This window comes from Anser brachyrhynchus (assembly GCF_964034855.1).
Source record: "Anser brachyrhynchus genome assembly, chromosome: 21".
NCBI lineage: Eukaryota > Metazoa > Chordata > Aves > Anseriformes > Anatidae > Anser > Anser brachyrhynchus.
Genome location: NC_137714.1, coordinates 3,850,398 through 3,877,822, shown reverse-complemented (window position 1 = coordinate 3,877,822; position 27,425 = coordinate 3,850,398). Strand labels below are relative to the sequence as shown.

Sequence of the window (27,425 nt, the reverse complement as noted above, 5' to 3'; positions counted from 1 at the left end):
CTCAGGCAAGGCTCTGAGGCGGCAGCGCCTACGGACTACGCCTCCCGTGACGCCCCGGGCCAGGGCCCGCCCGTCGCGGCGGTGACGCGCGGGGCCGCGCCCGGCGGGTGACGGTGCGCGGGTAACATGGCGGCCCCGGCGGAGCGGCGGTGAAGGTGAGAGGCGGGGCGGGGCTGCGGGGGGCGCCTCCTGTCAGGGGCCGCTTCCCGCCCGCTGCCGCGGCAGCGCTGAGGAGAGGCCGGCGGCGGCCGCCCGGGGGAGCGGAGCCGGGCCGCTCAGGGCTGTGCTCCTCGCCCCCTGCCGCAGGGACGGGCTGGGCTCCGCGTCGCTGGAAGAGCTGCGGGACCGAGTCCGGCCAGGGCGAGGGGAAGGCGGGAGAGCTGCGCTCGTTCGGGTTCCACAAGGGCTGGAGCTGACCATGCCTGGCTTGTGAGACGGGACCCTCATCCTGAAAGTAAGCGGGGCCAGGGGAGGAGCGGTCCCGGGTGGGCTGGGGCCTCTCTGCTGGAAGGGAGAAGGAAAGGTGACTTCGTTTCCAATATTTGAATAATTTCTTATTGTGGGAAATAGAAAAAATCCTTCGTTAAAAGAAGACGGTTGTCCTTAAAACGTGTATATGTCTAGTTCTTGGCAGGTGTCTACCCCTTGAATATTGGACACTTGCATAGCTGTCTGTTGTGGGTGAGTTACCTTTATTTTCTGGATTTTTTTCCCTATAGCGCAATGTCCCTATTGTTTAGTCGTTCCAAGTCAATAGTTGCAGTGAAGAAGGATAAAAGACACATGGCTGAGGTAAATGCTTCTCCGCTTAAACATTTTGTCACTGCAAAGAAGAAAATCAATGGTATTTTTGAACAGTTGGCTGCATACATCAATGAGAGCTCCTCGTTCCTGGAAGGTAAGCTGAACTCTTCAAATACAAGCCTGTAATGGTCTTTTGCCCACACCTAATTTCCCCAAGCACTGACCAAAAACCCTTATTTGGTTAAATAGTTCTACTAGACCTGTTATTGTTTTTATTTATAAAGGCCTATCTCTTTATATGTCAATATTCATGTGAAGGACAAAAAAATATTTTACTGACTGTGGGTGAAGTATTCAGGGTTCATATTTTAAACCTGACATAAGTAGTTCATACCTGTTATGAAACTGAGCTAGATAGCGAGCTACTTTTTTGTTGTTGTTTGGGAGGATTGTTTTTTTTGTTTTGTTTTAACGAACCTTGCAAGGCTCATTTGGTTTTCTGCCTATAATCTTTACAGTGTTCTAGCCTAGACATGTCATTGCTAGTGATGTGGAACTTACGCCAGTAGCTGGCATTACCAGCTTCACATGCAGAAGATTTTTTAAGAGTGCTGGAGTGTTTGAAGTGTTGGATGCCTTCTGTTTAAGGCAGTCCTAAGGATAAAAATGGTTATTAGATACGTAAAAGAGACCAGCTGATGCAAAATTGCCTCAGGGTGTAATTGTATGTTTTAAGATTACCCATGTGGTCTTTGGGACACATTAATATTTGGTTGTGTGTGTTACATTATGAGGGGATGTTTCATCCTGTACTTAGATGACTTCTGGAATTCAGAGGCGTGATATATTTTGATTTTAGAAACACACAAGAATGTAGAGCTTGATCCTGTCACCACAGAAGAGCAAGTACTGGAAGTCAAAGGCTATCTGTCAAAAGTCAGTGGCATTAGTGAAGTGCTGGCAAGGAGACACATGAAAGTGGCTTTTTTTGGAAGGTGAGTCACGTGCTTACGTTGCCTACGCTCCCTACTTGGTAATGCAATTTGCATCTTTAGGATTGAAGCCAGTAAAAAATATTTATAGAAGCACTAGCGCTTCTGCATGCAACGTGTAGCAGATGTCCCTGGTGCTAGTACTTTGTGAATTGGACACCAATATTGTGGAACAAAATCTATTTGGAAGAATTTTTAAAATAAAAAATAGAAAAGTTTTTCTGTAAGTTGCCTGTGGCACCTAAATTGTTACTTCTGGAACCGCTTTGATTTAGAAAGCTTGTTTTCTTGTTACATCAAAATGAGTATACCTGAATCTTAGAAGCCCAGCTATACCATCCTGTAATCTCGCTTCAGGACAAGCAATGGAAAAAGCACGGTGATAAATGCTATGCTGTGGGACAAAGTCCTTCCTTCAGGAATTGGACACACCACTAATTGTTTCCTGCGTGTAGAAGGGACAGATGGACATGAAGCTTTCCTGCTTACTGAAGGCTCAGAGGAAAAGAAGAATGTTAAGGTACAATTCCCTTAAGCATAAGATAAAGGAGAAGAGCGCTGTCCCTATTTTAAAAAGTGCCAGAAAAGGGAAAGGACGAAAAAATTAAAGCACTGTGAATAATTTTTCACAGTTAAGGATTTTAGTTATTAAAGGAGCAGAGATTAAGAGCAGGATTTTTATAGATGCAGGAAGGGAGGAATGAAGAAAGCTGTAAGACAGGGCTTGTACATTTTACGTGAAAGTTGATATGCTGTAATTGTGAGTGATAACAGGGAGCTGAAATGATTCACGAAGTTCTGAGCTCTGTATAACAGACTAAGGTTACAGCCTTCCTGATAGTTCCTCAGCCTTTCTTGACAGGAAACTTTCTCATAAACTCTTATTAGATGGTAATTTTTTCGACTGTGGAGACTCAAACAAGTTTTATGTGGAAAAAATCCCAGGGAGAAAAAGGATACAAAGTTGGGTTTTATTGTTTTATCTTAAATTGTGAACAACCCTGAAGGAAGATAATTGTGTTAAAAAGTATTAGCATACAGATTTTTTTTTTCTGTTTTGAGTAGACAGTGAATCAGCTGGCTCATGCTCTTCATCAAGATGAGCTCCTGAATGCTGGCAGTCTAGTCAGCGTAATGTGGCCCAATTCCAAATGTCCTCTCTTAAAGGATGACCTGGTGCTCATGGACAGGTGAGAATGTCTTTCTTTCCTCTTTATCACGGGTTTATTACATAGATGTATTCAAATATAAATTTAGCAAACATCAACGGAAGTGACCCTGTTCTACTCTGTGACAGCGACCAAAGTCCTTTCCTGTAATTAACAGCCACAATTTCTCTTGATTAGTCTGCATCACCTCTGGACACTGTAGCTCAGACATGGGAAATGAATGCCCTGAATAGCTGGAACACATTTCTTATTAACTTCTTAAATTATATGTTTAGTGTTTCTACAGCATAGTAACGTCTCTTCTCTTTTTACTGCTAGCCCTGGCATTGATGTAACCACAGAGCTGGACAGCTGGATTGACAAGTTCTGTCTAGATGCTGATGTGTTTGTCCTGGTGGCAAATTCAGAATCAACGTTGATGCAAACTGTATGTTCAAGTCCACTTGCTAGTTTTAAATGAATTTGTCTAAAAGTTTAAACTCTTTGACATATTAATTTAAGTCGTTTTGTTCCTTTTTGCGTAGGAGAAACAATTCTTTCACAAGGTGAATGAACGTCTGTCTCGACCCAATATATTTATTTTAAATAACCGCTGGGATGCATCTGCCTCTGAACCAGAATACATGGAAGAGGTTTGTGGTGTATTTAAACTCCTCCTATTTGCATGGACATTATAGGATCCGCAGTTTGTTTTTTTTCTTTGCCATAGTGTGGAGACTAGAGGGAGTATAGCACAGCAGTCTGAACAAGACTCTTGAGATTTGTAAGAAGGAAATAAAGAATGTTCACTGGGGCATTTTGAAGTTAGATGACCTGGATAACTTCTGGAGGATTTTTAAATGCCAAGGGTTGTTATTATTATTATTAATACTGTTTTACATTGGTAGCTTAGACCAGCAGAGGGCATCTGTGTACCTGATCTAACTTTTGAGAAGGAGTAGAAAGTGGATTTAACTGCATGTAGAGTTTTTCCTGTTTATCCCTCAGGTGCGTCGACAACACATGGAGCGGTGTACCAGTTTCCTTGTAGATGAGCTGGGCGTGGTGGATCGAGCACAGGCAGGGGATCGAATTTTCTTTGTGTCTGCGAAAGAAGTGCTGAATGCCAGGATTCAAAGGGCTCAAGGGATGCCGGAAGGAGGTAAAGATAGCTAACAGAGACTTTCAATTTTCTTATAGAGAAGAAATGTAGAATTCCTTGTCCCAAAACAAGACAAAGCTGGGGTAGGTCAGATTATTAAGAGAGCAGCCAAAAGCGAAGAGATAACTTAGTAACTCTTCTGCATTGGCTCCAAGGTAAAACTGGAGTATTTACTGATGTCAAACATCTTACTGCTTTCTCAAAATGTAAGTGGTTGTTTTGTACTTTCCTTCTCTCAGGTGGAGCATTGGCAGATGGGTTTCAAGTGAGAATGTTTGAGTTTCAGAACTTTGAGAGAAGATTTGAGGTGAGCGTTACGTGTACTAATCTTCTCTTTAGGCTTTTCTCCTAAAAGGCTGGGGACTAGAGTTTATAAACATGAGTGTGACCACATTTTGGAACTAGATTATACAAGAAGGAGAAAGGGTGTTAGCCTGTTTCTGCCCAGCTGCTAATCTTGGCTTTTACATGCAGGAATGTATCTCCCAGTCAGCAGTAAAGACAAAATTTGAGCAGCATACAGTGAGAGCAAAGCAGATTGCCGAAGATGTTCGTCTCATCATGGATTCTGTGCATATCGCTGCCCAGGAACAGCGGTGAGGAGATGCTGATGCTTGATACATGACTGGAGCTTGCATTCTGGGAGATATTTAAGGGAATGTGAGCATTTAAAATACAAAGCAGGATACAGAGGGTTTGGGAGCAGGAATGATGTGAACTAGTAGTCTTGCTTCTAGTGAATTGTGGAAGTACTGGGAGAGGAAAATCTTTTTTGTCCTGTATGCCACGTATATCTAATGTGTTATAGATACTGGCATGCTTTGTTCTTGGGCAGGAGAACGTCTTTTGTCTCTGGGATTCCAAAGGTATCTGCAGATAAGAAATGCACTTACCTGGCTTTTTGGTGTGTCCTTCTTGCCATCAGAGTTTACTGTCTGGAAATGCGAGAGGAACGACAGGAACGTTTAGGTTTTATTGACAAACAGCTGGAGCTCCTTACCCAAGACTACAAGCGGAAAATAAAACAGATCACAGAAGAAGTGGAGAGGCAGGTAAGGAGTGACTGCTGAAGGGAAAAGATTGTCTGAACCAGCCACCAGCATGGTGGTGGAAATGCTCAGTGCTGACAAAGGTTTGAAATAATAGGGATGTGAGAGTTACAGATGGGAAGAGAAAATACTTTTAGAAGAAGGGGATTTTTTTGTTTGTTGTTTTGCTTTTTTTTTTTTCCTAGAGATAATAAAAGGAAAATTATAATACTTGGGGAAAACTTTCAGACAGACTCATATAAGATGCTTTAAACAGATTAATGTTTGAATTATTATTGCTACCACATTTTGGCATTGAATGCTTCATAAAATGATACAATGTTTCAGACAAGTTTCCATGTTTTAGTCTTGAATAACAAGGTCAATTTTTTTACTGTCAATAATAACACGCCATTTTAACTCAATTATGAATATATAGAAAAAGCCTATCCATTTTTCCCACATCCTATTTTGACTATTTTTTTTGTCTGAATTGTTACACAGAGCATAGGTTATGTATTTCTAAGTATCTTTGTTTGCAAGTCATTGGTATTGCATTTGGCGGTTGGCAAACGATGGCAACATGGTGCTGCAAGATCATAGTGTCCAGTGTTTAAGAGTGCTTTTTTGGAAATGCATGCTTCAGCGGTGGTTTTCAGAATCTCCTTGGGGCACAACGTATAGTAACCATCCCATATGGCTGTTTCTGCAGGTATCGAATGCAATGGCAGAAGAAATCAGACGGCTTTCCGTGTTGGTAGATGAATACCAAGCAGATTTCCATCCATCTCAAGTAGTTCTTAAAGTTTACAAGAATGTAAGTGGTGGTTGGCTTAAGCAACCTGTAAGAAGCAGGCCTTTTTTTTACTCATCAGGCTCTGAGTCAGTACTTACGCCAGCTCTTTGAGATGCTTAACATTCTTCCAACTGGGAAGAACTGGGCTTTTCATATTATGAAATTTTTTTCACATTTCTGTTCACATTTCTTTTGCACTTGGACAGCTTCTGTTTTTTTAAAAAGAAAAAAATAGTTTAAAGAAGGAAATCTTTTAGTGTGTTTTTTTTTCTTAAGCTAACCTCAGTGATAAATGGACACACGTATGATGTATTGCGTTGTATACATCAAACAGAACCTTCCCTAGTCTGCAGAGTATGTGAGATTTTGTGGTTTGTTTTTTCTTCTCCTTCACTGAAGAAAGGGAAAAAAAAAACTAATGCTAGAAGACTGGGCAGACAGAATGCATGCTCCTCTTTTGGGAGTTTTGTTGGGTTTTGTTTTGTTTTTTTTAACTGGGAAGCTCTAGCACCTCTAACTTGCATCTTACCTATGTTTATTTAATCTCAATAACCTTTGTAACCCTTTTTTCTTTGTCAGGAGCTACATAAACACATTGAGGAAGGTCTTGGCCGTAACATGTCAGATCGTTGCTCCAATGCAATCACAGCTTCTCTGCAGACAATGCAGCAAGAAATGATAGGTTAGTTCTGCAGGAAATGTTTCCCTTTCTTTTTCCTTTAACTGTTATACACAACGATTAGGTAGATGTTCTGGCTTTCTTTTTCCTCTGATGGCTGATGTGCAGCAGCATTGTCTTAGTTTCCAATGTGATTAGTAACACTTATATTTACAGGACTAGGTATTCCTGCTTTTCCCACTGTGTGCCTGAACTTGTTCTGTGCTTTAGTAATTAATATAATCAATCAGCTTAATCCATTGTGACTGAGAGAGCAACACTTTGGGAACTGGCCTTCAGATTCTGTTTTCCAAGCTATTGCTAAACTGTAAACTACAGTTACTTGTAAGGATTTGGGAGCATCCATGGAAAGACTTCTGAGTTGATCTAAGGAACTAAGAATTGCATAATATTTTGTGATGTGGCTCTTGCTTCGCAACACGCTTGGCTTCAGGAAATTTAAATACTAACAAAAATAACTGCAGAGAATTGAACAACCAATAAGCACTCTAATTATGGAATGCAAGTCCTTTTAATTAGTGTGAACTCAATCACCCGTTTTTTGAATGTGTCTATATTCTGTTGTTGCAGATGGCTTAAAACCCCTTCTCCCAGTCTCTTTGCGAGGCCAGATAGACATGTTAATTCCTCGACAGTGCTTCACACTCAGCTACGATCTGAACTGTGATAAACTTTGTGCTGACTTCCAAGAAGACATAGAATTCCATTTCTCTCTTGGATGGACAATGCTGGTGAACAGGTTTTTGGGACCAAAGAATGGTCGTCGGGCCTTGATGGGCTATAATGACCAGGTGAGATACCTTGTTGAGTGGTCAGAGGTAGGCATGATGTTTGTAACTCCAGTGGCTGTTGCTGCCTTTTTGGTGGGAAGGGCAGTCTTGCATTCTTTTTTCCTGTACTTTGTTTTTATTTTTTTGTTTTTGTCCTTGCTTTTCAAATTAGGTTCAGCGCCCTTTGACGCCAGCAAATCCTAGCCTGCCTCCTTTGCCTCAGGGTTCTATGACCCAGGAAGAGCTCATGGTGTCGATGGTCACTGGACTGGCCTCGTTAACTTCCCGAACTTCCATGGGGATCATCGTGGTTGGTGGCGTGGTGGGTTGACAGTCTGAGAAGCATTTATATAAATAACCTTGGCACTGACTCGAAAAGTACTTGCACTGCTGAGTCTTGTAGATATTTCCAGTTCACAGATAATGAAAGACTTTATCTTCCATTTGAGTGCAAATATTGTGCTTATTTGCATATTAGTTATGCTGGGAGTCATAGATGTGAAGATAAAAAGCTTTCCAAGTATGTTATAAAAACATTAAATAGTCTTTGATATTCCTGTGCGAATAAAGGAAAAATTAGTATTTGTCCCATTGACAGAGGGACAGGGGAACAGGGGTTAAAGTTGGGGGAGTGGGGAGGGGGAATGTTTTGAATCCCAAATCTCCCAAAACTTCAGAGGAATAAGAGATCTAACTCAAGATGCATGGTAACTCCAGTTCCTGTAGCAGAAAGAATTGGAGTTTCTCCAATGTTGATTCCTTGCCTACATGCTGTTTCAGAGTGTCTAGGGGTGAACAATTTCTCAAAGGGAAAATGGTTTCCTAAAGTTGCCTTTTTCTTCAGAAGCAAGGATTCTGTGAAATGGGCAAAGATCGTTTGCACGTGTAATTGTAACTTAAATGTCCAGAAAAGTTAACCCGTTGGTGGTATTATGTTGTAGACAGGACATCAGTAGTAAGCTATCTAACCAATGAAACTACTTGCAAGTCAGGGTTGTCTCTGGAGGTTTCTGCCTTATTTTCGTGTCCCTAAAATACAAGTGCAGTGTTCCACACACCATTGTTAGGAGGCAGCATCATTCCTAGATGATGATTGTGTCGTTTACTTTTCCCTGTGCTTATTTTAGGTCTGGAAGGCTGTGGGTTGGAGACTGATTGCTCTCTCTTTTGGCCTTTATGGGCTTCTTTATGTATATGAGCGTCTCACCTGGACTACAAAAGCAAAGGAGAGAGCTTTCAAACGGCAGTTTGTGGAGTATGCTGGAGAGAAATTACAGCTCATTGTCAGCTATACAGGATCTAATTGCAGCCACCAAGTCCAACAGTGAGTTGCCTGTATTCACCTAACTAAATTCTGTTGCATTTTTGTTGTTTTGTTTATTTTTTTATAGGGTGATATTCCTTGTTAAAGCAAGATAGGTCTGCATATTGAACTCAATTTAAAAACGTATGATGTGTTTTAAAAGAATATCATGGGGTAGGGTGGTTTTTTTTTTTTTGAATAACCTGATATATTATGTGGGTGCTATATTAACCATTAGTCTTAATGTACTTCAGTCTCTCAAATGTTAGAGATCTGATGGCTGTAACGTATTCTTGTGCAGAAGTGGAAAGATGTTTTCATCTGAGTCAGTGTCATCACTGTCCATCAGAGGTGATGAGGTTATTCCTTGAATTCAGTGCTTGATCTTACTTCTCACTGTCCAACTATTCCTGTTTCTTAGAGAGCTTGCTGGAACATTTGCTCATTTATGTCAGCAAGTGGATGTCACACGGGAGAATCTTGAGCAGGAAATTTCTGCTCTGAATAAAAAAATTGAAGTTTTGGATTCACTGCAGAGCAAAGCAAAACTGCTCAGGTGAGATTTTCTTATTACATGTATACAAACATCTGCTTACAGTTGATTTTCCTGTGATTGTCCCAAGATGTTTGGATTAGGATGTGTCTCTGAGCTCAGTCCTTCTTCTGTCATAGGTTTTGATGTGCAGACATCAACATCTTTCCATAACAAGTTGGGTTCCCTTTTAGTATTATATTTAAAAAAAATTGCTACAATATATCGTTTTGATATCTCTGCCAGACACTTCAATATTCTGCAGCCTCTAAATAGAAAGAAAAGTTACTTAGATTCTTTGGTGAGAGAGGATATTCTTGAGGTATTGGTGAGCAGTGCTTTTTTTTTTGCCTGATAGAGGAAGGAAAGATGCTAAGCCCAGGTACTGTCAACAGTCATTTAAATCTTCTATCTCATAAAAACACCTTTTTCTTCTTTCTTTTGGTTTGTATGGAATTAAAATTCCTTTCTCTTTACCAAACCATACAGCCCTCTACTTCTACAAACTCTCCCAGGTTATGAAAATCATGTAAGAAGTCTCTCCCTCACCCCTGTACACAATTGGGTCTGATGTTTGTCTTCACCCTGCAAAAGCTGTTGGGAAGAATTTTTCAAACATACCTTACCTACACAAATAATAAGATCAATTTGAAGTTGTGACCAAGATCTCACTATGAACCTCAAAACTGGGGATCGTTAGCTGGCTAGTGTTCCTGACCTGAAGGAGACGAGCAATGCTAGCAGCATTTTGGAATGGACCTCCTTGGCACTCCTCTCCACACCTTGCTGTTGACTAATCTTAGTTGTGCTTTTTTCAGATTGGCTTGAGAAGAACTACTTTACTTACCTAACAGAGATTTTTTGTCTTCACAGGAATAAAGCGGGTTGGCTTGACAGTGAACTTAACATGTTCACACATCAGTACTTGCAGCAAAGCAGATAGTGTGGGAAGAAGAGGAAAAACAACACCCTTTCTTCCCTTCAGTGCTCTTTCAGTTACTGCAGAGAACGTGGTGGGTGATGGAATCCCTAAAGGGAGTGAGCAGAAGTCTATCGCTATGTTTCCAGTTGCTGTGTGAACAGTAGGGTTCTGCATCCTTGTTTTGTGTCCCACCTCTAAACACTAGCTGTTTATAACTCTCTTTTCCTGCTTGGGAGACCAGGCTACTTCAGAAGCAATGTGTGCTTCATACATTTCCAGGGGGCTTTTAAAATCAAAATGAGGTACAGTAACATTCAAGTTTAAAAGCAAATGTTTATCAGGTTAAATGTTATTCTAACACATCTTTCTTTATGGAGTTATTCGTTTTACTACACAAAGACAGAGCTTTTGACTTCAAAGCCCCAAGTTTATGTATGTGACAAGCAGCTGTTTTTCTAAACAGTGATCTCATGCACACAAGTAATAGCAATTTCACAATACTTTTATAGCCCGTGGAAGCCTATCTCCTAGGTAAACCTTCCGTTATTGTAGAACATGGCAAAGAACCGCTGCACTGTTTCTCTTCATAGAAAGGTTTATTGCTGTCAGCATGTTTAAACCTGTGAACAAAACCTAGTTCTCTTCCAAAGCAAGACAGACCAAGATTTTGCTTTGGTACGTTTATTGTCTTTGGAGTTAATTTCTTCCTCTTCAAAGCTATTTAATAATGCAGTCTGACCCATTTCACATCATAGGTAAATAGTTTGCAAAGACATAGCTAGCTCCTAGGAAGGAGTTAGTGTTGATAATTTCGCATCTTGTTGAGGAAGAAAATGAGGAATGAAAAAATGAGCCACTTGACAGAATGTAAATAATTGCTTTATGAGATAAGTTGATGAATGTGGGGGTTTTCTGGCATTGCACAGCTGTGTTTCTGGAAGCAGGCCTTTGGAATTCCATTACCATTATTTGGCCACGAGGACAGCATGGGGATTACAAGCTGTAAGAGATTATGCTTCATGTAGAGTTCCCATAGGATGTTACAGTCCATGCAGTAATATGATTTGTTGTTTCTCTTCTGTTAAAAGTCTGAAGATGGGAGACCTGTCCTTCCTATTTAATGCCAGGGTAAGAATGGGTTAAGTTTTTTAAGACATTTTTTATTTGCAAACAGATCAAATTGATTATTGAGTTTTGCCCTGAAGCAAATTAATTTTGAGTATAAGATTTGAGAATCGTGAGGACTTGATTCTCTTTGTGTTGAAATTGGTAGAGGAGACGCTCCCACTGATTTCACTAGTACCAGGATCAGGCTCCTATGTTGCAAAGCTTCTTTTCCACTTGGTGTATCTGTATTTTACCATGTATTGGGTATGACCTGTATGTTCCCCACAAAACATCCGTCAGGAATCCAGAATCAGATCCTGTAATTAATTCTGAGGTTAGGGTCAACCAAAATCCGTTCAGTATCAATCATTAGAGAATATGGATTATCTGTGAGCAGGTCACAGCTGAATTCAGACCTACTGTGGTGGTGGTGATGGTGTTGTATTGAGAGTAAGACTTCTCACTTGAAAATGGTATCAGCTAGCCTTAGGACTTCTCATTTGTGCTCAGGTGTGAATGTATGTGCCTGTGACAAATTCACCACTTCCAGTGATGTTCCAGAGGAGAAGCTGCCTGATACTTGAGGGAGAAAAAATAGCAGAGTGTCATTAAGTACTTCAGGCTGTTTAAAGATTTGCAGTAAGACTTGAAGTATCTTGGTTATGTAGGAGCTGGCAGTGAGACACTTGTTAGGTCCTTGGAATGCAGGAGGCAAACAAACCTTTCACTTCCTGGGGACAGCTTTGAATGCAACCCAAACTGAAAAGCTGTTTTCATCAGAGGGCTCCTTATTGGCCTTGTTCAGTTTCCTCGGGCAGCTGCCAGTACACAAATATGGCTTGGATCAGAACTGAGAACGGGGAAGAGAAAAATTTGAGTCCTTGCCTTTGGAAATGTGTTCTCTAGGCTTGAGGTGACGTATGCCAGTGTAAGTGGAATCATTCACTGTTATTCTGCTGTAGGTATTATGTGAATAAATTCAGATCTTTAGTCTCCCAAGCTATGATGTACGCATTTATAATAGGCAATGCACAATGCTTTCGAGTTAAAACATTAAGCAGATCTCTGATACAACAGGAAATTGTCAATTCGAGGTAGAGGGAGATGATGTACTACTCAGCAGCTCTAGACTACCTGAAGTGCTGATCTCGCCTTTGAAGACGTGCTGCTAGTATCTCTACAGCAGGCCTTTAGAGGAAATCTGATAAGTGATCTGATCTTCAAAGCCAGGGTCAGATTTGTAAACGGAAAGAGATTGATGGGTTCTTAGAATCTGGTGTGCTGCCCATGTGTGCGTTTCTGACACTGTTCGGATTTCGGTGATGTAGGCATTCTCGCTGTAGGGGTGAAACCTAACCTATAGAACAGGGGAAAGAACCACTTGAATTTTTTAAGAAGCAAAACTGCTAACAGGGGAGGGAAGTATTTTTTAAGTATGTGCATAACCCTTGACACTAGAAGCTGAGTGATCAAGAATCAAACTTTTAACAGAAAGACCTATGAGTTAGTTTCCTCTTAAACAAAATACAGCTGTACTTCTTTAATTCAGGTTGGTGGATGAAAGAACACTATTAGCAAGGAGATTATCTTCTGCTTGTCGTAAGGAATGATAAACTAATCTTTAGAAGAAGTAATTCCAAAAGTACTCTTCCCCCAAGCTCTTATTAAAGAATGTCAGCTAAATGCACTTTATCTTATTGCTGCTACTTATCTTCTGATTGTGTTATGTTGATGGAGCTCTTGGAAAATACTCTTACCAGTGAGTTTTCTCTTTGCTGTATTTAAGGTGATAAATTTGCATGAATTATTCCTGTATCAATGCTGTAAGCAATGGAAACCAAAATAAAAATGAATTGGAAAAATATTTCTTCTGCTGTGTTCTGCATAACTTGATGCAAAGTCTTCAAGTGTAAGTATGATACGTTCTGATGATGATGTGACGTGTTGTAGTAAATTATGTGTTTGATAGCAGCTTTTATCTGTATTCTTACTGTGAGAAGTTAAAAAGGAGAGCGATGGTACTGAAAGCTGATAGAAAGCTTGTGAGATTCCTAAGTTATATGAAAGTGTCAAAACTGAATCTCAAGTTCTTGAGAATATCGTAGGATGTAATGGCCAGCAACTACTGCATTAATAGAGTGAAAGGGCTATGCGGAGTGAGTATTCTCAGCTCCTAGCTTATGCTAGGACTGAAAAAGCCACTTCCCGTGCTAGGCTTTGCCTCCTAGCTTCCCTGGGACTTGGGGTAGTTGGGCTGCCCAGGCACCGAGCTTGTGAATCCGAGAGGAGCAGGGCTGGGGGCTGCCTCCCCCTGTCCCGGGGCTGCCTCCCCCTGTCCCGGGGCTGCCTCCCCCTGTCCCGGGGCCGCTCTGTGCAGCAGCCCCGGTACAGGACGAGGCTCCCCGTGCCCAGGGAGCTCCCTCCGGGTCCTGTCCGGAGCGGCGGGGCCGGGGCGGGGCCGAGCTCCCCGCGCATGCCGGGAGCAGAGGCGCAGGCCCGGCCCCGTGTGGTGGCTGCGGGAAGGGCCGGGCCGGGGCTGCCCGGGGGAAGCCCGGCGGCGGCTGGAGCCGGGCCCGGGGATCCCCCGGCCGCGGGATCGCCCCGAGAGGCGGCACAGGTGGGCCCCGAAAGGCGGAGCTGGGGGGGGCGGCGGGAGGGCCCCCGAGGCGGGCGCGCTGTGCGGGGAGAGGTTACCGGCCCTTCGGCCGCCCGCCTCGCCTCTCTGAGGCGGGAGGGGAATTTTGTAACGCCCGCGGCTGTCTCCCCCGCTCCTGGTGGGTATGGGAGAGCCGAGCCTGCTCAGCAGTTGGCCTGGGAAGCTCTGCAGAGGTGTTGGACATCTCCAAGATGCGGCTGCTTAGCTCCTGAGGGAACTGTTTGTGTTTTACCTAGCCAAACTGAGCTCCCTTTCGCAAACGAATCTCGCTCAGGCAGTTTCATAAGCTCGAACCCTTGGGGTAGAGCATAAAAAGCTAACAAGAGCTTCTTGTCGATTATGCTAAGAGTGGATCTCGTCTGGTAAAACCCGCCCAGAAAGTCCCTTGACTAATGTTAATTTCTGAGTATTCGATTTCTGGTGAGCAACGATGAGAGGGTGCCATTAGCTTTGTCCTGTGAATGCAGTGAGAAATGTTTCGTTTAAATGCTCTCAGATAAATTTAGTGCCTCGAGACTGATATTTCTATTTTATGTCCAGTTGTGCACCTTTCTTGTAACTAAGAGATGTGTTGTGGGTGGGTTTGGTTGGTAGCACTGCTCTTCGCTCCGCCCAGTGCCATTGTACAGTATATGTGTTTGAGTCCTTACGTCCAGTTGCCAAGGGAGCAGATGCAAAAACAAATCAGATGAGCTTTTAGAGAAGGACTTAGGGATCTTTTGGTCGTAGAGAAGGTCATAGAGAAGCACATGGTTCTAATTTAGAACTTAATTATGTTAGACAAAGACCCTGTCTCTTTTTTTTTTTTTTAGTAAAACACTTCCTGCAAATTTAGAGGACTTTATGACGTTGTAAGCATCTTGAACAGCATGACAGAACAACCAAAATAAGTTCTGTTTGTTTTGTTTTAAAGTCATTTTTTTACCTCTCTTCTAATAAAAAGGCCATAACCCTTAGTGATTAGTGTGTGGTACTGGGATTGTCAGAGCCCTGGTACTGAGTCATCACTGAGCCTTTTGAAGTCTTCCTGCCTGGGGAGTGTGGAAAACACTTGATTTAATATTTCTTTTGGCTGTAGTAAATAAATTCATATTTGTATTCATATGGTGAAGTTGTTGTGATACTAACTGCACATTCATATGAATTTTGATGCTTAAGAAGAAGATGAAAGCAGAATTATATATGGTTGTCCTAAATAGCAGCCTCTGAATCAGATATCTCTCATTTGGCTTTTTGAAGTGACTTTTTCATGTTTACTGTTTCCCTATAAGAATTTCCTGTCTCTGTTCAGTCAGCTACTAGTTTCTGGGTAGAAAATACTTGACATTACACGCAAGGGTCGGAGAGGTATGCAGTGATGCTTGTTCTTAGCGTAAAGAGTTTTGAGACTTATCTTTGAACACTGGCTGATTTCTCAGGAGCAAACTCCTAGTATTGCAACACCTGTAAGTGATTTTTGTGAAAAGTCTTCTGAAAGCACAATTACCTGTTGATTTTTTTTTCATGTGCCTGATTCTTTGCTTAATGCTTCCATTCATGTGGTTCACCCTTCTCTGGCTTTACAGGAAAACACATCCATAGGATGGAGTTAGAGCACCTGAGTAGGCTGCGTCAGGCCAACAAGGACCTTCTACAAGAGCTAAGAATGAAGCAGGAAGAGATCAGAAAAAGTCTTCCCAGCAAGCCACTTATTCCAGCATCTCTTCCTAATGTAGCAACTACGAAAAGATCTGTCCCCTTGCCCAAGAGAGGGGTATGTGTTGGGTCTGTGCTAAAAGTGCTGGGAAGCAAATGGGCCTCGTATGGTAGGCAGTAACTCTGCTTATAGAGCAGTGTGAACATGGAACAGCTGGTGGAACATGGAATATAGAGCTTGTTAGAAAAGTACCTAGACTTTTGGTTTTTGTTTATGCTGTGGTCTCAAATATGTTCTCATTGCAAAGGCTTCAAACATCAGCTGCTGCCTAATAAATGTAGGTTTCTTAATGTAAGATAAGAAGGATCATCATGGAACGTAAATCTTTAGTTTCTTCTAAGCATGAAGGCCGAAAGTTTAGCAGCTTCTCAGCTCAGGAAGAAGCTGCATTTAGCTGTAAGCCAGCTGTAAGCAATCCCTTTCTTACCTTCTTCAAACACTTGATAGAGGTCCCATGAATGATATTAAGACTGTTTTCCCCTCGAGAATTTAAAGGCATGAGCAGACTGAATTGAGAAATTGATTTTTCTCGTTGAGTACACTGTCCTCATAAAAAGTGTTTGTAATCTGATGCCATGTGATGTCCTTACAGAAGGAAAATCAAGTTGATGCTGTGTCTACTCAACGTGATCCTGCAACGTTGGTGTCTGTGGAACCCAGAGCTTATGCAGCCAGAGCAGCCCTCTGTTCCTCACTCAAATGCAGCAGCAATGACAGAGGGGTGCAGCAACAAATGAAGGTGCAGGAATTAGTAGGTTTGGATTCCAGCTCTTCTGATAAAGAGAAGAATGTTATGCCTGCGTCTGCAATCATTGCACGTGGTAGAGAAACCTGCAGAGTGGATAGGTATGGCCAGGAGCAAGAAAGTGCAGAGAACGAAGCTTTTCTTCTGGGACATGGAGAGAACAAAAACCAGTCCACTCTTCCACATGGTCTCAATGAGAAAAAACAACCTAAGGCTCACTTGGACCTATCACTGAACAACAAACAAAGTGAAGAGACCAACAAGGAGCCCATAACCCCTAAATCAATCCTGCTGACATCTCAATCCAAAGAGTGGAAGGTAAATGGTGAAACCAATGCCTTGCTCCTTTTCTTAAGTCAGTAGAAGGATGCAGGGAAGGGTCAGGAGAATACTGCTTACTCTGAGCAAATTACTAGTAGAGCTATAGATCCAGCCGTAAACTAAGCCACAGCTGTCTAATGTAAATACCTGCCAGTTACCTCCCAAGCTGTGCCTTTGAATGTCCTGCTAGATGTGTAAGAGGTCTTTATGAATTGTTTTTCTTCCCAGAAGGAAGCTGCTCATGTGACTTTTCAGTCTGAGCCTGAAGAATATGCCCTGCTTGTGAGTAGCTGGTCCGTGCGTCCATTCCTGGGCTATGACTGGATTGCAGGTGAATCTTAAACCTGAAGCAAAGCACTTGGTGTGATGTGTAATATCAAGAGTTAAAACACAGGTTATCCTTCCGTTAAGTTCTGATGTGACCGAAGTACAGACGTGGAGCCCATGGAGCCAGTCTCAGCAGAGGAGCTGTAGTTTTGTCAGCAGCTGTTGCTGCACCAGGACAGAGGTGATCTGTGCTTCCATGTCATGGTGAAGTGGCAATGGTATGAGAATTCAGGCAGCAAATGGCAAAGTTCAGTGGGGTCAGAGGAGACGGCAAGTAACCAAAATAAATGAATGCAACAAGGAACCCAGATCACACCAGAAACCTCTGACTTGACGTGATGGTGTGCTCTTCTCATTATCCACTTTGGTGCTCCAGACCTTTGGCTGACTTGATCATTTTGCTCGAGGCTTGCTTTGGTGCTTTCTCAAATTCAGTAAAGCCTTGAACTGTTTTCTTTGCTTCATATTTTCAGGGCTTCTGGATACAGACTCTTCAGTAGCAGAAAAATCCGATCAATATTTTGCTGAGCTGCATGAGTTCCGACAGGCCAACAAAGAAGCATGTATCCATGAGCAGCACCTGGAGTAAGTGGGTACAAGGGGAGGGGCTGAAGCAGCTATGTATCCCTTTAGAGTAATGAGAAGTATGGTCTAACTGCAGTGGGAAATTGTAGGGGTGGCTCTGCGGGTCTCTACCTCCCAGTTAGGAATGTATGCTTGGAAAGGGTGGGGGCTGTTCAGAGGACCTACACCCCTGTCACTAACTGTTGCGTTTGTGTGTTTCTTTAGGCCCAAGGCTCTGGATTACATAATTCCTGAACAAGAACAAGATTTGATAACCAGTTCCCATAAGTGTAAGATCAGATTTCTCATAAGTGTAAGATCAGGTTTCTTCCTAATCCAGTTTCTTAGAACAAACAACTAAGCATTCTTTACCTGTTGCTCTGACTAAGCCCCACATCATGTAAGACAGTGAAAAATGTGTTATTTTTCACTGTAATTTCTAATCCAGGCTTTACTTCCTCCTCTGAAGAGACTTCTAGGCATCCTCTCTCAATCAGTGGCATCTTATTTTGTCAGGGTTTATTGTAATTGATTACAGTTCTATTTTTTGTTTGAGGGGGTTGAGTTTTGGTTTTGCTTTTTAGGAACTTATTTGGGGACAGGAAATATAAAAGATATTTTAGGAAAAGCAGCTCTGTTTCTATAGAATGCACGTGTAGCACTGTGGTAGAAGACAGCTTTATATTGCAAGTGTTGAGGAACCTTGTGACAAACTAGAAATGCCGTGACGGTTCATTGTTCTGCATGGCAGGTGTTTACTGTTATCGATTAAACCAGCGCCTCTTCACTGTCCCTGTGGATTCAGAATCTGCCTGTCCTGTGTGTAAGATGCCACGTGCCCACCAGCCCCCAGAGACGCTGGAAGAGCCAGCCTATGTCAGGTAGATGAACATCACTGCTTTGTAACGCGTAGGACTCAAGGAGATGATGGGAAGAAAAAGCTGATCATGTGAGGGAGAAAAGAGCATCAAAATAGCTCCACAGAAGGATGCTGCTCTCGAGGCAGAGAAAAATCTCTTGCTTAAAAACTCCCTACAAATCTTTTCCACAAGCAGAAATAGTTACAAAGCTGGTGAGAAATGCATGTTTTATCGGAATTTGGTCCAATATCTGAACGTAGGTGTTAAGTGTCTAATGCCTTAATCCAAAACTGCTTGCCTTCATTTGTTTTTTGAGTTACTCTGGATTTTGAGTGGAGAAAACATGCAGATTTCCTCTGCCTTGTGGAAGGTGTAGGCAATTACTTCCCGTGTGTGGTTGCAGGGTCAGCATTCCCAGGTCTACTCTTCTGCCTGCCTACAAATACAAAGCTCATCGCAGGAAAAGCTTTGAACCAGCAGACAGTCTAGCGTTACCCTCGGTAAGTCACTGTCGTTTTTCTGGTACTGATTGCACAGCCCAGACTGAGCATTGTTGCTGTACAAGAAGGAAAGAATTTAGGACTCTCCCCTCCCTCTCATAGTTTGTACTGAAATTTCTGAGCTGAATGGTTGCTGGACTGTGCGTGGTGTTGAGTGAAGTTCTGATCTGGGTTGCTGACATACCAAGAAAAGTCATTTGCGCATGCTTCTGAGTTCATGCCTTCATGTGACTGGTATAAAGTATATGACTTGTCTCCAAATGCTTTATGCTGAGGAAAAAAAAGTGCCATGTGAAGCTGTATGCTGCTGGGGCATAATTCAGCTGATCGATTTCAGGCATCAAACTTTCAACCAGAAGAACCGTACCTAAGAGCACCTGTCTCTGTTAAAAGACATTGAAGAGTCTAAAAGGCAAGCCTCTGTGAAATACCCACATGGTATAGAGATCAGGAATAACCGATAGCGGCAAGGTTGGATTTAAAACTGTTTTTGCAGAGTTGGTCCTGTATACCAGCCACTAGGTAATGCTGCAGGCAGTGTTACTAATCAGACCCAGCCCTGCCCTAGAGAGCTCCAGAGAATAAGTAGGAAGAAGCCTAGCTTGAGGTTTGAGGTACTGGATGAGTCAGTTGAGACAAGTTCAGAGGGGTCAGGTGTTTGAGTTCACAAAGCAGGAGATTGGTTTAGAAATAACTAGCCAGAGAAAGATGGAAGAGGGGATAGCTATGCAGTTTTGCATAGAAAAGATTTCTTCTCTTTACTTTTAGTGATTTAAAACTCTTCAGAAATTAATTAGCCTGCCAGTGCCTTCCTGTGGAGTATTTATCTAGAAAGTATTGTCATGTAACATTCCTCTCTCTTCTCACAGCATTGCTTGGTTGGCTGGGAAAACATCATCCCTTCCAGTAACTCCACACTCAGCAATTTGGATCTGCGAGCTTCACTGGAAGAGAAGTCTACTCACCATCCTCGCGTGGTAAGAATAGCTTTTAAACACTCCATGGAGATGTTGTGAATCGTACAGGTGGGGATTGCAATTCCATCTCTCTCAAGAGTATGATAATTATTGATGGCTGAGCAAAAGAAAATGTCTGGAAGAAAAAAAAAAAAACGGAACTGGATAACAGCAGCACATAGGCAGAAAACTGTTCAGCTCCCTGGTCTTCAGCAAAATGGGAACAGTTGCTGTGGCATTCTTTGATTAATGATGTCTTCATTTGGATTCCAGAACTTGGTGTCCAGAGTGTCAGGAGGAACCAGAACTGACCAGCTTCTAAACCTGACCCGTTCAACACTCTTCAGATTTAGCAAGGCTTCTCAGCAGAGGGAGCAAACCAAACCTGGACACTACAGAGCAGCTCCAGATTTAAATACGACTACCTGAACTGTGAACCACTGACTTGTTTGCCTTGGGGAAGGGGTGGAGGTGGGGAGTGGACAAGTTAATTTGGTTAAAAATAAATCTTGAACAAGAGATTTTTTTCTAATTTTCATAGTCCCGTGTCTCTGTCAGCAACCAATACACATATCTCAATGTACCAACCCTCATAACCCTCATATATGTCTTTTCACTTTTCTTTTTGTGAATTTTGCAGCTACTTCTAAGCAGATGCGTGAGCTTTCCTCCCTGGGGCTGCATAAAGAGTTGAGAACAGGAAAACTAGGAGAGCCATAGCAACAGATACGCATAGAGTTCACCTGCCACCTCGATTAAGTAAACCAGAACTGTAAGTTTAGCTTTGAATGCAAGGGCAAGGAATTATTCTATGAATGGCCAGGTTCAGTGGGATGTATACAAATATGCTTATTTCCAAACACTTGAAACATGCACACAATTTGCTAGTGCCTTAGACTTGAGTTACTCAACAATTTAGTTAAAACAAAAAAAAATCCAGTCAATTTTCAGTTCAATGTCTCTAGCTATAGGAGGGTGTATTACACCAGAGAAATAAACCTGAAAAATGACATTAAAATAAAAGATTTTATTACTCAGAAAGCCAGAAAATGCCTTAAGATGTTTTCAAATTATGCTTACCTCTGTTTTTGCAAGTTTTTTGGAGATCAGCCAAAAAACTTTGTGGAGTTTTAAAAACTATACCAAAACAAAGTGTATGATGTGATACGATTTTTTTGAAATTCATAAAATGATCATACTTTCCTTATCTAAAAATGATTAAATGGATGTCTTATTTTGTCTTCAATAAGCCTGAAACAGAATTTCCCGCCTTAAGAATTCTGTAAGTTACTGTGAAATCTTTACTAGTAATTGCATTCAGAAGCTTTGGTTTAAATTTATTTCTGGGAGTTAACATGACAGAAGTTCTTGGGTTTACACCAATGACGTTTTTGGCTTCTTGCTATTCAGCGTATTTACTTATATGTTCAATACTTAATTTAGAAATTAAATGTGCGATTAGACTTTTTTAAGCAAGGAAGGAATGTTGCAAGTTTATGAAAACAATGTGAGACTGTTGGAATGGAAAGTGAACAGCATGACTGATCATCTTAGCTTTGGGTTGTATGTGTAGGGCAAAATGAACAGAATTAGTCACATTCTTTTCATTAAAAAAAAATTAAAAAATTGAAATGTGCTATGAGTAGTTTGGGTGTGAATACATTAATGAATTATGATGTAGTAAGAAGGTTTCGTCCAGTGACTTTGTCCTGCAGTAAGTGCCCTCATTCCAAAATATTATACCCTTTCATGAAAGAGGGTGGCTGAGATGGCACCTGAGGGTGATTGTAAAGGAGTACATCTATTTGCAGGCTGAAAAATTGTATTTATTTCATCCAGTGTTAAAGCAGCTTCTGTACTTGGATCATGGACTCTGCAGCAGCCTGAGCTGTGATGAAACCAGTGCTGCAATCTGCACTTCAAGGGGAGAACAGAGGGTGAGAGTAGTGTGCTTGGGATGTTGGGATTCTGGGCTAGGAAAACGGGAGGTTGAGAGGCCAGGGATTTCTGGAGAGAAGGCTAAGCAGAGGTGAGACTGTGGGGATATACAGTAGGCAGCCAGAGTGGTAGGAAGGGTGGTAGGAGGCAGAGGTTGTGAAATACTGGCAGTGTGGAGAGGGGGGCTGGATTGGGAAAGCAGGAATGTAAGATATGGGATGGGGGGAGACCTTTACAGATCTGCAGATCAATACGATATGGTAAGCAATAGAGTTCCCAATAGTGCACCAGTACTTCCAGGATTATGTCCTTACCCACAAAATAATGCAAATACTAAACTCTGTTGTGCAGGCACAGGGTTCTGGGATAGCTTGTCTCCCATTCCTAGAGGCAGTCGTGCTTCTGTGAGGCCTCTGGCCAAGATTTAAGGAGATTTGTCTTCATACATATTGGTGAACAAGAAAAGGGGCAACCCCACATGTCTGAGGTGCACAGTAATTCACAAGAAGGAATTCTCTACCACAGTTGGTAAGGAAGGATCTGTAACTGATTTGAAGAGCTCAAATATGCCCAGAGAAAGGTAGCAAATCTGTTCCTAAATGTCTCCTGCAACAGGCTTAAAAGATCCATTAGGTAAAAGGCAGGGATCCTCCACTCAGTGTGTGATAGCAGTGGAAGAATTTGCTTGGAGAATAATGTATGCATTCAGCAAAACTGGAAGCTCCTGTGTTGCTCACACTTTTACTAGAAGCTGGGATAGACACAGTGAGGCCATTCTTGTCTTGGTCTTTTTTTTTTTTTTCTCTTCATAGCACTTGGAACATGTTTGCTCAGTCTGTGCAGCGGTATCTTCTGTTAACGGCTGGCTCCGGTGTGTGTTCACTTTTATATTAGTTCTCCTTTGGCATGAGTGATAACCACCAGTTGCTTTGATGGTAAAGCTGGAAGTTCAGTTCCTCTTTCTGACTGTATATAACCCTGATTCATAAGTTGGGAAATCCAGCTTTGCTTAATTAAATATGGCACAGTAAATAATGCATCTGTTGCTTGTTTTAACAGAAAAGCAGAGTTCAGCCTTTAAAATGTAGCTCCATCTGTTTCTTGACAGCAGCATTAGACTGCCATCAGTGTTATTTTGCATGTTTGCCTCCCCTTGGATTATTGTGAGATAGTTTTAGTGATGTTTCAGGATCAGGTGTTTCTTGCTGTCAGTACATTTGAAGAATTAATACTGAATCTTGAATGAGTGTAGTGCTGATTAATCATTCTGTGTAGTTATCAGCATGTCAAGGAATGACATCTCCAGATGTCTCCACAACCCCCAGGTGAAACATTTGCATGTGGCGTGAGCTTGCTTTTTGAGTGATTTGTAAACTTTGATTTTGGGTCTTTCATCTTTTTAGAACTCGTGTTTTCACAGCCCAGAATTTGTTCTCAGTGTGTGTCAAATCTGAAAACACAAGAGAAACTCTGCCCCTTCTTTTCTCTGTTAAAACCCTCGATTTCACAAATTTCCTGGGTAATGTCAGACCAAATGTAAGGACGTGGCTTTCCACTTTTGCTGGTGTATTGCATTGGTTTGTGCAGAACAAAACCATGCTGCTAAGAAGAAGAAAATAAGAGCCCAGAATTTCAGTGCTTAGATGGTCAGTCTTTGAAACACTCTGGGAAAAAAAGTGTGATCCTGAAAATCTTCCTATTCATTTTTTCTTTCACAAAAATTTAGTATTCCCCTAATTTCTTTCCGTTGCTTCAGCAGAGGAAAACTCTTTTTTGTTTCTGTTAGTAGATAAACTTTATAACTCTCAGCTTTTACATGAGGAGAACCAGATTGCCAAGAAAGGAACCGTTACCCTGAAAGTCTGTGATGAAACTGGGAACTAATCACTCCCACTCCTGTGGTTTAACCACATGGCTAGTCTTTCCCAAGCAATTTTATTTTCGATTTTGAATTAGGATAAATACAATTGGAAGCTTTGGTGCTTTTTCAGTTTCCCTGTTTTACTTCCTAGACGTATACACAGAGTGCTTTTCAGTTGCAGCAATAACATTACAATTGCGTGAGTGAACAAATGTAAAAATTTGCACAAATAGTATTTAACAAGGAAAAGTTGGGCCTTGTCTCCTCATTATTTTGCACTGAGTAACATTCTTTTCCCTTCTAGTAGTATAGATCCAGAGTTACTCTGTTGAATTCCCTAGAGTTTGTCTGGATTTGTATTTGTGTAAATGTGAGCAGAACTTCTTGTTATCAGAAGGAAGAAAGATGCTCATAATATCAGTAATCTTCTGAAAGGGTGTATTTATTCCCAAAGTAAAAAATCAGTTGATATTGGGAGCACAGTAAGATCATAAGTAATTTCCAGTAAATGGCAGAATAGTGTTTCATTCTGAAACAGCTAGTTTATTTGGGAGCTGTTCACTGACTTACAGATGAACTTCATGGGTTAAATGCTTTGCTGCAATAAATGAACCTGGCTGCAGAAGACCTGCCTGTCAGTTCACACATGCAAAATATCTGAAAGTAGAACTTTAGTGAAATGACAGGGCTCCGCAAAAGCCTCTTTTAGCTCTCGCTTTGGTTCTGTCCTATGCTTGGATCTCTCGCTGTGTTAAGTACTTTACACTGAAGTTTTATTTAGCATCTTCTACCAAAAGTTTACAGACTGGAAATTGTTGAGTGCCTTGGTATGCTTGCTGTGTTCACGGTTGAGTAGCATCTTCCAAAAACAGTGAAAACTGGATCTGATGGGTTTGTTTTAATGAACAAGCGGATCTTGAATAAAACACCTAGGCTGGAATACAAAGAGCACCATTAAAATGCTAAGTCTGGTGCTCAGAAGTTAAGAAATGCTATCATTAAAATTTCTTTGCACATATCCACTCCTTCTAACACAGTTTTTATTCACAGTATCCAATCAGTCCAAGCTTCCCTCATCAGTTGTCTTCCTACCTAGTGAGCTGGTCTCCTTCCTCTCCAGTCCCAGTTGTGAGTTTCTTGTAGTCTAACTTTTTTTTCATCCCTTCGGTTGATTCTGACTGAAAGCAAAGGAGACAGTCTTCGTCTTAGTTTCAGTTCCTGATCATATCCTTGTGAGGAGAAATTACTATAAAGTTTTGCTTCCGAAACCCCAGGCGGGAATACAATGATAAGATGATGTTGTGCTACAGCCGACTTTGGGAGCAGTGAGAGGCTTAAGAATGCTTAGAGAAGGAATTTTGTTACAGATCTCCCTACTGAAAATCATATACGTTCACCAACATGAGGTATAGGGGGTATCCTGAGGCTTTTGGTTGATCAGTTCTTGGCAGGCTTTCATGGCTTCTCAAAAGGTACATTCCTGATACAGGAGTTGCCTCGTAACAGGGGAAAGCAAAAATTCAGATTGAGGCAAATGTCTGCTTTGACAGCGTTCTGCTCTCACACTGCAGAATTTGACCAGCTAGTATGTAGCTGAAAAATGAGATCTTGTACCAGATGAAGCTCAATACCAGACTCTTGAAGAATAACCATGCAATCAATGTCAAGTAATGTAAGCCTTGAGTGTGCTTCTTTGACTATAACTGTAACTATTTCAAGTAGACTTTTTACGTGGGTTAAATTATTATGAAATAAAGGTGGGAATTTACTGCAGCCTGGCTACTTGTTATTAGCTTTGTGGGTAGACATTCTATGCATTTAGAAACTTGCTAACTAAAGGCAAGTACATGCTTATTTTCTTGCCTTTTACTAGTCCTTTCATGGAGCAGATGGCTTTATAGAAGCCTTCCTGCACTTTGTGTGAGATTTATAGAACTTCAGAGAAAGATCTTGATACGAGTTAAGACAGCTAAAGTCAAAAGCTGATGCTTGTGGATTTATTTGTATCAGTGCCATGGCTGTGGGGGTGGGAAGAGTGGCCCAAATCAACTGCTGGGTGTCATTTTGGTTAACAGCGCTAGGGAAGCATGAAGAAAGGACTTGAAAGGTCTTTGAAAGGCTTCAGCATTCACACGATAGTACCTGTCTGATCCTTATTACCCGCTGCTGTATTTAGAGCTGTAACAATCAAGTGGCTGTCTTGTCTGGATCACGGAAAATTCACCATTGAGCCTCTTCGTTTCTAGCAAGGTATGGGAGGAAGGGCATAATTCAAATGATATTCAAATAATACCATCTCTGTCAAGAGCTTTCTCTGTGGAGAATGACAACATGTAAACCTACCGCTAGCTTTCAGTAGCTGTAGTCAGAATTACTGAAAGTACAGACATGATGTGATCTTTTTTCTAAGGTTGTCTCTCTCTCTCAGCCAGCCTGTGGGCATAGTAATTCTGTGATATGGTTTTGGTTTCTTTCATGGAAGCCAAGTCTTTCCTGAGAGCACTGAGTTCTCTGTCAGCTCTTCTCATGTTTCAGTCTGACTCAAAATGCACTTTAGTTTTGAAGCTACTGTGCACCAGAAAAAAAAGATAGACATTTTACATAGACTCTTTTTTCTTATATTAGTTATTTTATCTCTCTGTATAAAGTAGTAGAATTAGTTGAGAGGACAAAAATGGGGTTATAAGTTTTCGTGACCACATCAACTTTATATAAATGACATTTGTAAAAGACATTTGATTGAAAAGTAAGCCATGTTACCATTATTCAGATGATCTGTGTGACACATTTTTAGCTGCTTATTTTTTTGTTTCAATCAAAGTTCCAAATGAGTCAACTGAATCAAAAAGTAAATGCCCAGGTTGCCCAGAGAAGCTGTGGATTCCCCATGCATACCTGAAGTGCTTGAGGCCAGGTTGGATGGGGCTTTGGGCAGCCTGGTCTGTCGGGAGGTGTCCCTGCCCATGGCAGGGGATTGGAACCAGGTGATCTTTAAGATCCCTTCCGACCCAAACCATTTTACGATTCTATGAATAAACTTACAGATGTATGATATTTTGCAGGTAAACACTGAGTCCAAATCTGTGTTAGCAGAAATGCAGAAAATTTGACATTTTAGGCATAACGATACTTAGCGACGTTGTTTCTTAAAGGCCAGAGCGTAGCACAGCCATATATTGTACTATTTAAAATGAGGATATGTTCATGTGGAAGTGACTGGAATGAAAACTAGGGAACATAAATGAAGTCAATGGGCTTTGCATGTTAGGGTTTATAGATCTTGGCTATTGCGAGACCTCTTGCAGTAAAACTAATATCAGCTGAGAAAATTACTTTTTCCCCCAGAACAGCTAGGTTCACTGCTTTCTGGAGAACTCTTCCAACTGCTGTGTTGTAGCTCAGAGTCAGCAAAAACAATTACTGTCAACAGTACTTCTGAGCTTTCCTCATCAGGAATTGGCCATTTCACATAGGTACTTTTTGACATTGTATTCTGTAATTAAAAAAAAAGTTACTTTATTGCTTGGGAACAAAGACCAGGACGCATCTCCTTCCGTTGGTTGTACATGAATTGCCAAGGAATTTCCTGTGCTCTGCAAGAACACAGCTGATTGGGACAAAAGTCCCCAGTTGCAAACAAACAAGAACTTGTGTGTTCTCCTTTTCTTTTAGGATGCTAGTTTGCATGTGTGTGAAACTCTATATAAAGCAAGAATGTTAATTTCTTTTTCTGTTACTTTTACTAGAGAACAGAAATGCTGTGAGACTGTCCATCCACTGAGGCTACAATTACTGAAATGACTTGGGATTTCCCCTAT

General features: G+C 41.5%; 3 protein-coding genes across 7 annotated transcripts in view; all 3 read left to right on the top strand.

Moving 5' to 3' along the window:
- The first annotated feature begins 15 nt into the window (after positions 1–15).
- MFN2 (mitofusin 2) lies at positions 16–13,047 on the top strand. Its single transcript, XM_080564089.1, has 19 exons — positions 16–155; positions 307–454; positions 720–898; positions 1,604–1,739; positions 2,094–2,256; positions 2,802–2,926; positions 3,224–3,332; positions 3,430–3,537; positions 3,893–4,046; positions 4,286–4,353; positions 4,521–4,642; positions 4,972–5,098; positions 5,787–5,891; positions 6,450–6,552; positions 7,120–7,340; positions 7,492–7,641; positions 8,447–8,643; positions 9,044–9,178; positions 10,028–13,047. Exons 3-19 carry the CDS (start codon positions 724–726, stop codon positions 10,095–10,097), a joined length of 2,268 nt encoding a protein of 755 aa, XP_080420215.1. The 5' UTR covers positions 16–155; positions 307–454; positions 720–723; the 3' UTR covers positions 10,098–13,047.
- Positions 12,970–21,448, top strand: MIIP (migration and invasion inhibitory protein). Of its 4 annotated transcripts, XM_080564102.1 has the most exons (11): positions 13,661–13,800; positions 15,405–15,592; positions 16,128–16,598; positions 16,830–16,932; positions 17,402–17,513; positions 17,718–17,782; positions 18,244–18,373; positions 18,756–18,852; positions 19,722–19,829; positions 20,082–20,279; positions 20,449–21,448. In XM_080564102.1, exons 2-10 carry the CDS (start codon positions 15,422–15,424, stop codon positions 20,235–20,237), a joined length of 1,413 nt encoding a protein of 470 aa, XP_080420228.1. In that variant the 5' UTR covers positions 13,661–13,800; positions 15,405–15,421; the 3' UTR covers positions 20,238–20,279; positions 20,449–21,448. The 4 variants fall into 4 exon arrangements, with proteins under 4 accessions (XP_080420229.1, XP_080420228.1, XP_080420230.1 ...); XM_080564103.1 differs by lacking the exons at positions 13,661–13,800; positions 20,449–21,448 and adding an exon at positions 12,970–13,092 and having other exon boundaries at positions 20,082–20,340; XM_080564104.1 differs by lacking the exon at positions 20,449–21,448 and having other exon boundaries at positions 16,833–16,932; positions 20,082–20,340.
- TNFRSF8 (TNF receptor superfamily member 8) overlaps positions 20,449–27,425 on the top strand; it is a 31,275-nt gene continuing 24,298 nt past the window's right edge. Inside the window, exon 1 of one of the 2 annotated variants that reach the window (XM_080564096.1) lies at positions 20,449–20,580. The gene's annotated coding sequence lies outside the window, so the exon portion shown is untranslated. The remainder of the gene's footprint in view (positions 20,581–27,425) is intronic. The other variant, XM_080564097.1, reaches the window with a different exon arrangement.

Excerpts from the sequence above, each read along its gene's own strand:
- MFN2 (XM_080564089.1), top strand. The coding sequence starts at position 724 with ATGTCCCTATTGTTTAGTCGTTCCAAGTCAATAGTTGCAGTGAAGAAG. Across the intron at positions 899-1,603 it reads GAGCTCCTCGTTCCTGGAAG|AAACACACAAGAATGTAGAG; the intron begins GTAAGCTGAACT and ends TTTTGATTTTAG. Across the intron at positions 9,179-10,027 it reads AGCAAAGCAAAACTGCTCAG|GAATAAAGCGGGTTGGCTTG; the intron begins GTGAGATTTTCT and ends TTGTCTTCACAG.
- MIIP (XM_080564102.1), top strand. The coding sequence starts at position 15,422 with ATGGAGTTAGAGCACCTGAGTAGGCTGCGTCAGGCCAACAAGGACCTT. Across the intron at positions 16,933-17,401 it reads GGGCTATGACTGGATTGCAG|GGCTTCTGGATACAGACTCT; the intron begins GTGAATCTTAAA and ends TCATATTTTCAG. Across the intron at positions 18,374-18,755 it reads GAAGAGCCAGCCTATGTCAG|GGTCAGCATTCCCAGGTCTA; the intron begins GTAGATGAACAT and ends GTGTGGTTGCAG.